We start from the raw sequence: 11638 nt of genomic DNA on the forward strand, positions 1-11638 counted from the left end.
TAACATTTATTTTTCGTTTAGAACATTGTTTCAACTTATATATTTTTACACATTCAATATTCAACGCTTATAACAATGGTTAAATATAAAACCTGCTTTTATAGTAAATTAAACATATTCGTTATTAAAAAAAATATATACATTTCTTTAATTATATATTGACCTTCATTGTTGACCATATATTTTTTTAGATTTCTGTCATGGGATATAGATGTCATAATACCGTCACTTGAATTTAATATATGGCAACAAGGATATCTTTGTCGTTGAGTCAGCCATTTTTAACAACTACAGCTGTGTTTCATTTTGTTAGTTTCGTTAGTTGCTCGTGGTTATTTTTATATTTTGTGAATATTCACAGATAATTTATATAAAATTGCGTAATGGTGGAAAAGGCTGAGGTGAAGGTTAGTATTTTAGAAAGTATTATAAAGGTTCAATTATTCGACTAAAAATTCCATTGTTTCGATCTTTTGGTTGGTCGATATTTTTTATGGACGTATCTACTATTAACGTGTACTTTTTAAATATGTTATGATACACGATATCAAAGTGTTTACAATGTTATCAGAATATTCATGCATTTATTTTTTTTATACATATCAAAAATTATAAAATTGAAATTTTCGTAATTTTAAGAACATTGTCTTAAATTTTAAGAGTGTTGTCTTTAATTAAGCTGAATTAAAACACCATTAACATGTATAATTGCAGAATTATATAGAAGGTAGAATTACAAATAATAACACGAAAAGTTAGTATGACCCCTAAAGTATGTTAATTATTTTACTAGGTGAGGGTATGTTTGAGAATGACAATATATGAGCTAAGGAAATCTTTAAAATATATTCAATGCCTGTAAAACCTTGGCTTTTTTTACCTCCTCTTATTATTTTTGTGTCTGCTAGTTTATAAAATACCACATGCACTAGTGACACAAATAGTATGGAATAGAGTTATAACATCTAAAAACTTGCTTGGCCATTAAGGACTACAGCTTTATGCTTAACAAATTGTTCTTGTAAATATAAATTATTGTTTTTACATAAACATTAAATTTAATTGTCTATTATAATAAATGAGACATAATTACATTTCTTTTTTAATGTTAATTCAACTTTAATATAATGATGTAAAAATATTCATAATATAAAATAAATAATTCATTATCAAATTTATTTTCTATTACTGGGCTTGGCTGGCTAAGACTTTCATATATATATAAATATACTTTTTTACATCTGTTGAAACTTAATAGCAAAAGACTGTAAAATTATATAATTATTTGACTGTATCTTAATATCAAAAACATGATAAATTTCACCTACATATAACTATAATTTCACATTCAGTACATATAACTATAACTCATACAAGTAAGTTTCAACTTTAAAGCCTACCTCAATAATTTTTATGTATAGTGTAACATAAATGATTTGTTGTGCGAGTTTGATAAAATTATATTATTTTTTTAATCTGATGATTTAGGTATGACAAGCGCTTACAAATACCTTTTTAATTTATTATTTTGAACATAGTGACTGTGAGATGTAAAATTTGAATTCCTTTATATTTCAGCCGGAATCACTTCTCAATCTAGATGATTTGTTACAATGTCCAGTGTGCTATGAAATACCATCAGGACAAATATTTCAGTGCAATGAGGGTCATCATGTATGTGGACGTTGCAAGATGCGCCTTGATGTGTGCCCAGTATGTCGGGCACTCTTTTTTGGCACAAGAAATTATGCTATGGAAGAATTGATTGCCAATTTTAGAAAATTACGTGCTTTTGTATGTAATCCATTTATTTTAATTTTCCTTATGTCACCAATACTTATTAATAAAGTCACACTTTCATTAGTTTAATTCAATAAATTATATAATGTTTTAGAAACTTGGTGCTAAACCTACAAACGGCTCGGGTTCTTCAGAAAGCAGTACACCAGCTAAAGACACAACCACAGGGGAATGTGAAAATGATGTTAATGAGGAAGATGAAGAAAATAATCTCAATTTACCTAATGTAAGTTTGAAAAGATAATTGAGTATAATCTGGTTTGTTGGTGACTTTTATATATTCACTTGACTTTAAATCTTTGGAAACCGATTACCTTGTATGTGTACCTTAATATCTGTTTACAAAGTTGATTGTTGCTTTTTAAGATGATGAGTTAGTATATGCGTTTTGCATTTGGGCGGGAGCTGTAATATTTAACACACGCTGTAGAATACTATATTTGAACAAAGCAAGATCGGATGCATAGTGTATTTTTGGATCGATAGTAAAAAGCACTGGTTGCCGTTTGACTGGGACAGCCTTTCATATGGGACAACATATAATATATAAACATATTGGCAACTGTAAGGAGAGGATTAACAGATATTCTAGGATTCTTCAACTCTTGAGAAAAATGCCCTATAGTATTATGATTTTATTAGCAACCTCCCTCACACTACCACTGACATTTTAACTTGCTGGAAACACTTATTATGAGTGAAAATAACTTGATTAGTAAAAAAAAACTTTTAGAGAAGGGTCCAAAAAATGTTGAAAATCACCACAAATTCACTTTTTATCTATTCTAAAAAATACCTAAGCCTTTCTTTGTTTGGTCAATTAAAATAAATACACCGGAGTTCATCTGTTGATTCTATCTTAACAACATACACTGAAAAAATTATCTTTCTGTGTTGGTGATGTTTTTGGTAACAACCACAGCTGTGTCTTTAATTTTAATTATAACAGACTAAATTTTAACTCGGCCATAAATAAAAAGTAAGCCAACACTCTTGCCTAGAACCAAGACAAGAGGTGGAATACATTTCTTATCAGGTATATAATTAGGTATATCTTTTTTTTTATAACAGCAAGCTCCACTGAGACCTCCTCCGGCATGCAAAGGGCTCTTCCGTTGCCTTTGTTGCAAAAGTGGACAAGGGGAAAGGTTACCAGCCGCCCGCCTATTGAACCATCTCCGTTATTTTCATGCTCCAGATCTGCTCGAGGTGAATAAAAATTATAATTGATTACACTGTAATTGGACTGCCCAATATTAATTATTACATGTTCTTAATCTAAGTTATTTTACACACAATTTTAATAACCGCTGTCAGATTTGTGTTACTAAACAGATTATACAGCATGTATAAAAATATTTTATAATTTTTAGGGTCGGACTGAGAATGGCGAGTATTTGCAAGCATGGCAATTTTCTACAGTCCCTGGCAAACTGGTTACTGCCGTTAGAGTAGCTGATATGGGCATATTCTTTTTGACAATAGAAATAAGTAGTAAGTATATGTAATTTTACATATATATTTTTTTTATTAAATGTATTAAAAAATGTCATTCAACTATAAATATTTAATAATTTACAGGTGATTCAGTGTGTGCATGGTTAGCAATGGCCTCCTCACCTTGGGTAGCTCACAATTTTAATTATACAGTTACCATCTGTGGTAACGATCGTGAAGCTATATTTTCCGATTGTGTAAGTTTTATTTTATTTAAATGGTTAACGTGATACTGTTCAATGTTGTTACAACGTATATATTTCCAGGTCTGGTCCGTAAGGTCTTGCGAAGGGTCGTTGAAGAAGCGAGGTCACTGCCTTATAGTTCGTGATTTAGACGCGCGTGCTCTCGTCGCTCCTAGTACTATTAATGGCAAGCTGAGCATTCGTCGCACGCCGGCAGACCAGCTCGCCAATCAGTCACAACCGCGTGCCGTACTTCGCATAGCGAACAGAGTCAACCAGAACGCGACGAACAATCTGGAACCCTTCTTACAAGACCTGCAAAACGACGTGGCCCGCTTATCCCGCGCTTTCGCCACTTTGGGCAGGGAAGCGAACGCGTTGGTACGCGAGGCGGAAATGGGAGCGAGGATCGAAGACTTGCCAGCGCCGACAGCCGAACAGAACTCCGACGATCGTGCCTCGGAATCTTCCGAGATTGGATCTCAACCGGCGCCAGGCGAGGCCGTCAATGCCGTGCAGCACCTGTCTCGTAACGCTCGCAGGCGTATGCGTCAGCGATTACGACTGGCTCTTAACGGGCCGATCCAACCGCTGCCGTCACCTCCAGCTCGCGTCACGGGTCAGATGAACCACCTGCCGAACGGTTACACGAACAACAGCATGTTCTTGACGCCCTCCGACTCGCCTCCGTCCTCCTCGAGCGGCCCGTCCCAGCCTCCCGCCTCTCGCAATAAGAGGAAACGCCGCCATCGCAGATAAGCGACGAGACACCCGCATTACGATACTTCTTATAAGTAGCTATTCGATAACGTGTAATGTTGTTACTCTACCGTAGAGTCTCGGATGTTTCCTCTGGGGTTCTCCTACTGTGCATGAACTGTTTTAATTGTATATATTTTACGTCTTTTGACAACGCAATCTTTACAAGTGCTGTGATAAATAATGCATGCTATGTTTGTGCATACATAGGATACTACCGAAACCTTTCATTGTTTGAAAAGTCCCCAGAGTGAGTATTTTGTGATTTAGGGAAATGCATATATATAATTAATTGTTATAAATTTAGTTAGTTATATTTCATTAATGGTGAATTACAAGCATTTGTATCATTTTAATTATAATTGACATGATCCGGTTTGACAACAAACTTATTAAGTAAGGTATTTTGACTAGCGATACAATTATGAATTTGCTTGTTTTTAATCATTGTAATTGCAAATTCAATTTTAGAATTATTATTATAATGTTTAATAATGCGTTAAATAACCAATTTGATAACAAATAGTTATAATAATTATATTATAAGGAAATTACAAGCCATATGTTTCATTTCTTCCTTGGAACTTCTCTATGCCTTCTAGGATTTGCTTATTATTCTTCTTAATATCTTCTGCATCTGCTTCTTAATAATCTTAGGTACATCTCGCCACTAGTGATTTAGAAGTCATCGATAATTACAATCATATCAGCTAACCATTTTGCGATGGCTATATTTATACTTTTAATCATTTCAAGATGTTTGGTTTGGCTTAAAGATTCTCATTACTGAGGTACAGACTTTCGTTTAAAGTTAGGTCCATGTTGCTTTTGTTTGTGGAGAAATGTCTTTGCTGTTGTTATTTCTCGACAAAGAATAAATATACTGCAGTATTCGTCCCGTTACTGCTAGTAACCAGTGTCTCCCTAGGTTAAAACTTCGCACGTCATGTTGACGTAAGTCAGAAACGGGAAATGGTTTGAACTTGTGTCCGCTGCAATTCTGTCCTAAGCGTACCCAGGGACGGGAGCTGTTTTGACAAGATATTCGATTTGATATGTATATCTCTAGATAGTCGCAACAAAATATAATTCGTGCTGAAATTCCCGATGTATGTGTATTTCAATTAGCAGTTTGAATAAATATCGTTATAAATATTTAACTTGATAAGGGCCACTTGGGACCTTTTAACAAGTCTCACTTGGGGCCATCGTAGGCCGTTGCAGACAGTCCTCTTTCAACCACGTACTATTTCATCCACGCCCTCTTAAGTTCAAGCTCTAACCCAAGACTTTAGGAGGCACCCATTCGGGTATCGAAACGGTAGCATCATTTTACCGATATAGCCATATAGCGTAGAAGTGATATCATCGATTTCATGCCTACAGGCGTATTGTAGTAAATAGTCAGTCATTTGACATGAACTTTCGTGTGTCGTAAATACAATCGATAATGATGGTGTAGCTGTAAAAGTGGTCAGAGTTTCTTTATAAGGTCCTTCCAACCTTAATTATTGCTGTATAAATAAATATTATAAAACAAAGTCCCTCGCTGCGTCTGTCTGTCTGTTTGTGATAAACTGAGAAGCTACTACACTGATTCTCAAATAGTTATCACCACTCTTTAGCCTGATTTTCGAAAAAGGTTCTAGTATATAAATTGTTAAGTTTTTGTATTGACTTGTGTGTACATTAACGATACTTGTTGAACATGTCGGGAAAACATGAGCTGTCTGAGAGCTTTTAACGAAAACGCTGCCGAAAGTCTTTGAGATATAACAAAATAATATATGGTGAAATTGTGTATCTTATATAGGGCTACAGAAAAGTCGGCGGTGGCATATGTCTATACCTCAAGGATAACATACTATATCCATCTTATAACTTTTAAAAATTGGCATTCCTAAAGCGTTTATTGGAAAGCTATTTAGATAAATTATATTATTATTATAGGTAGTAAGTCTTATCTAAATTACTTCGTTTTTAAGCCTACATCTGTAAAATACTTTTTAAATTATTTAAATCGGTCGTACCATTTGAATAATTCTCAAAATTAAACAGGCTATTTTATAGTTTTTGTAAAAAGCCCGTGCGAAACCGGGGCTGATTCTTAGTTTATTATATATTCTGTATTTAAATACGCAGTGTGAAATTAAATGTATAATTTGATTTAGCAATTTTTAAATCAAATGCAAAGCATAAAGTCTATAGACGCTTATTCCTAGATACAAAATAAATCGACTCTGTCAATAAAAGAAAGAAATATTGTAATTTTTTTTTTAAATTAGGGCTGAATTTATAACAAACATTCCTGCAATGTTACCTAAAATAAAATAAAGCAAGAAGAAAAAAGTGCATTCGACTAGAACAAAATTCACAAAATATATTATGATCTTAATCTTGTATAGATGTACTGAAATGGATTAAATATAGAGCAATGCAGAGTTCCCCATCAGCTCATAGATAAATATAAAGCTTTATTTTGATGTCTTATACCCAAGTGAATAGCAAAGATTTCATATAGAATTTTGGAGTGTGTTGACAAACGAAATAGACCATATGGCACAAGAAGTTGATATCTCATTAAAAATTTAACCCAATTTGTCCTTGGGGTAAAGGAGGAATCACTGTTAAGGCGTTCTTGAGAATATCATGCATTTTGAAATTGCCGAAGTGTCGCGAGTGCTATAATTTTACAATGTGTATTACGAAGGATCCTGCATAGGTGTAGAACAGGAAAAGTGTAATAGATAATAGTATCAGCATATTGCAGAAGCTATTAGCAGATTGTCGATGTCCAGGAGAATAAATATTATTGAGAGGAAATAAAAACAGGATGTTCGCTAAGGGGGAATAAAATAATACATGTCTTTTTCTGCTGCATATACAGTTGGAGCATTTTTTATTTGAGCAAAGAAAGAAATAAACCTACCAAACATCCACAAGGCTTTCCCCTTTTGTTGTAAAAAGAGCATGCGGTTGTCACAAGGTAACATGATTTCTAGCTGTGCTGCGATAACATTGAAACGATCATTGCAGTAGTGCTCTCACAAGTGTGGGGAATATGGGTTTTTGAAAAAAAAAACTTTTTTATGATATATGGAAAGATCATATAAAAGTTTTATAACAAAACTATTTTATTATTTTTTTCGGCATAATTTAAAAGTTATATAAACTTAAAAATAATTTTTTGAATTCAGTACCGAAAACACGCCAACAGTTTCCGAGCAAACCCGACTGCGTGTGACGTCACAATGTTAAGTTCTCATCGTAGCACACAGCTGATACAATGTTTTGACATTTAACCGATAATATCTCGTTATTACCGTCAATATATCGATAAATATATTAAAATTATCGTGCTCGCTTCGTATCGTTATGTACGAATACTACAAAACAACCCCCCAAAAAAATATATTTTTAAATGTTCCTCAAGATGTTAAACGTCGTAATCAATGGTTCTAAGTAGTGCGACGGCCTAATCCCAAAACATCATATTTTTTTTGTTGTGAGATAGTTTTCATGTCAGTATTTTATAATAATATAGCAATGAACAATTATTTATGTAAACGAATAAATTTAATCAATAGAATTCAATAACAAAAAATTTTCAGCCTCACTCCAAATCGTAACTTTAAAAGACAGCATTAAAAAAACTATGAATAATTTAAAATCACACATGACTAAATTGAATTACTTAATATTATAATTTTTTTCATACTAAATTTCGGACATTTACACGAGTAGAAGCTGTTGACACTGTACAATGTTTAAATTCTTTTAACACTGTGACGTCGTAAGCATGGCGAACAATCGTGGCGCGTTGTTAGTCACGTGGTTATTTTAAAGATTTTATAACTTTTTAATTGTTAATAATTATTTGATTTTTCTTTTTAAGTTTTTCGCATCAATTATAAATATAATTTATTTAAAATTTTTGAAATTAATAAAAAAAATCGATAATCTTTTTTCAAAAACCCAATTGTGCGGATCCTCATGCTAAAATGTATTCTCTGTCATTTGTCATTCAAAGAAATACAAGCAACTTTTTTCTTGTCTCCTCTATCCTACACGACACTGACAGAATATACGGTGCATGTCTTTGCACGGATGAAGGCAATATTTTAAACAAATATAAACATAAACTTTTTTCTTGTCTATCTTTTTCGGCCAAAAAGGAAAATATACGTTTAAGATATACAGGTTTCCAACGATTGTATAATATTATATGTAGCTGTCAAAGTCCAAGATTTCTACGGTCCTGAAACGGTAGCCATTGTTGCTAGCTTATGTAACCACAGTTATGATAAAAGAGATATCAGTATCATCAATTTTATCGGGGTTTATGTATATCGATGCCGATATTTGCAGACCATCACAAGATCCGTTCAAAAACGGCGTTAAAGGCGGAACCGATCGCAGTGATCGTGTGTCACATTTAATATTCATAGTACAAATAAGTCAATACAGGTGATATGAATCTATTCATAAATATATAAGAAAGTAAGCCAACCTGTGGTATTCTGTCATTACAGAAACCACATCGCAACATCTTCGGAAGAAACTCAAAATGCGAATAGCTTGCTCGTGCTTCCGAAGATTATAGCAAATCTTGTAGGAAGTCATGATTGATAACGTTAAAAGTCTTTCTGGAATCTATCTAAATTAGCACCTTTTTAGTTTTCCATAACTTATCAGATGTCCTCAGTGATTTTTAAAAAGGCCATCGTAGTACTATACCCCGGACTCCAATTTGATTACAAGACTCGAGGAAATTGTATAAAATAAGGAAAAGGAGTAATTAACGCTGAACAATGGATTCGATTATTTTGGATAAGAATACTAAAATGGTGGTGTCACGCTTATGTGGTGGAAAGATGAATTAGAAATCCTACGACAAAGAAGAATATAGAGTTTAAAGAAGTGTTAATGTAACGCGTAATGGGATGAATAAAAAAATCTCAGATATTCAATGCTATGTCGTTGCAGATTCCATCATGTCCAGCAGCATGTTTAATGTTTCAGCAAGTAATGTTTGTATATCTTGCGATAATTTACACTTGTGAAATCAAAAGCCGTTGAAGTTTGTGAAGGAAAGGGCAGAATTTTTAAGAAATGAATGTTCAGTTCATTTGAATGATCTCAGTTCATGATGATGATGACTTCAGTTCATGATGATGATGTCTTCAGTTGAATGATCTAAATATTTTTTACTGGAAAAGTAAACTTTAGGTTAGGTTAGTTTAGGGCCTAACCTAAATTCCCACGAGGCGGCTTGCGTCCTCGTTGGAATGCCTCCCTGGGAGTTGGATGCCGAGTTTCTGGCGGACGTGTACCAGCAGCGCGCTCGAGCTCGATCCCGGGGAACGAGGACGTCCCGGGATCAGGTGGAGGGATAGCGGCGCACCGCGCTCGCGTTGTTGTTTTAGTCGATGGAGGCAGCGGTTCTCTGAGCCAGTTGCTCACCGTGGAGGCGGTTCGGTCGTTCCTAAAGGAGTGGGTGGACCGACGACAAGGTTCCCTGACCTTCCAGTTGGTGCAGATTCCCTCGGTAAACGGCATTTTTGGGCGGTATCTGTACCACACAGCCGGAAGAGAGCCGACGGTAGCGTGTTACCATTGCACTCGCCTGGATGAAACGCCCGACTATACATTGGCGGAATGCCCAGCGTGGGCGAGGGAGCGTTGTCAACTCACCACCGTGGTTGGAGCGGATCTCTCGTTGCCGGCAGCAGTTCAGGCTATGGTCGGTAGCGAGAAGGCCTGGGCGGCGGTGGTCCCCTTCAGTGAGGTCGTCAACTCGGAGAAAGAGGCCGCCGAAAGAGTGAGGGAGGATAATCCTTTCTCGAAGGCTGGGTCGAAGGCAGCGGGCTCATGCCCGCCCAACGCCTCCCCAGTGTGAGGAGCCTTTCGGCGTCGGTGGGGAAACCAGCGTCCAGGCAACATAGGCCTGAATAGTGAACGGCGTGTTTCGCGTTCCCGACACGCCGCTTTGAAGATGGAAGGGAGGTAAGTGTGGAGCCCACTAATCCCTTACCGATGGCAAAGTCTTCGTGACTCGTGCATAGTGAGCGGAAGAATGGCGAGCCGTTCTCGTTCACTAACCTACGCACCGCGCAGAAAACGCCGAGGGGTTTTAGTGGTACGATATCCCACACGCCCCGGTCGTGTTATCCCCCTCGGTCGGAAGTCTGAAAGATTTCCTCTCGTAAAAAAAAGGGCCTAACCTAACCTAATCTAACGTTTACTTTTAACTCTAATAGCCTAACCGTTACGCTATCAGGATCAAAATAGGAAGAAGAGTTAATACTATAAATGGGAAATAAATCTAAATTTATTAGCATTACAGGACTTAAGAAAACTATTCAAACATATTTTGGGATAAAAAACGGACACTATTAGGAAATATAGACGAAAAACCTCCAAACGTCTCAAAAATATCACTTTAACATTACTTACCCCTTTGTCATCCAGAATCAGAGGTTTTACTTCAAAATAGCAGCAGCGACAATTTTTTGGTAAGGAGGAACAAATGTTTTAATATGACATTTTACCCATCGTGGTGACAGTGATGAAAAAGCTTTGTCGAGTTGTAAGGTTCCTGGAATCGTTGGAACTTAGGGAAAATTATTAAATATAGTCAGGGCCAAGTTCGTGATTATGATTTGAAATTACAATTAGACTGGTTATAGTATTACCCTAGAGACATGAATCATAATATAATCTATGACCGTCGGGTGATTTTGTGTGACATAGACCTTGGAGGATGGAGTTTGTGGTTGTGGGGAGATCATAACTAAACATTAACAGAGTTATAATTAACTTTTTCTAATTTCAGACTAAATTACACAAATACCGCCGAGCGCTTGTAAGAAGGATTGAGAATTAAATTGGTGCAGTGTCAACTGAGGCATGACGGAAATATTATGGAAGCCATGGGCTTCTTATGGCATCCCTGACTTTCGTCCGACTGCACTGCAGCATAAAATTATTTCTTAGATTTTTCCCAAATTTGTCATTTTTGTAAATTAAACAAAAATGGACTAATCATTTAAACTGGAATAACAACAAAGGATTTATTGTGATCACAAAATTGCTGGTAATAAAATCTATTCAGACCTTATAAAACCAATATTTGAGCAATAACCAAGATTGTAATTCCAGCGGAAGACCAAAAAAAAAACTTACTAAAAACCTAAAACAAAAGAGCTGAACAAGTTTTTTAATGAGAAAATACTGAAAACGTTGGCAAGGTTTGTTGAACAAATAGATATTATCATCCGTATGGAGGTTGACCACCTCCAAACCACTCTCTTTATTGATGAACATTGAAATTCACCCAAATCAGCACTGGACTTGGAAGATGAAAATTTAGGACTGACGGACAACCACGTTTTTGA

At 35.5% G+C, this 11638-nt stretch overlaps 1 protein-coding gene across 1 annotated transcript; it reads left to right on the forward strand.

The window, feature by feature from the left end:
* Positions 1–246: 246 nt before the first annotated feature.
* On the forward strand, positions 247–4791 carry LOC116767291 (uncharacterized). Its single transcript, XM_061526870.1, has 7 exons — positions 247–407; positions 1579–1794; positions 1895–2026; positions 2872–3009; positions 3174–3294; positions 3382–3494; positions 3564–4791. The coding sequence occupies exons 1-7, from the start codon at positions 384–386 to the stop codon at positions 4239–4241; spliced, it is 1422 nt and encodes a 473-aa protein (XP_061382854.1). The 5' UTR covers positions 247–383; the 3' UTR covers positions 4242–4791.
* Positions 4792–11638: the final 6847 nt, after the last annotated feature.

Source organism: Danaus plexippus (genome assembly GCF_018135715.1).
Source record: "Danaus plexippus chromosome 3 unlocalized genomic scaffold, MEX_DaPlex mxdp_30, whole genome shotgun sequence".
NCBI classification, from domain to species: domain Eukaryota; kingdom Metazoa; phylum Arthropoda; class Insecta; order Lepidoptera; family Nymphalidae; genus Danaus; species Danaus plexippus.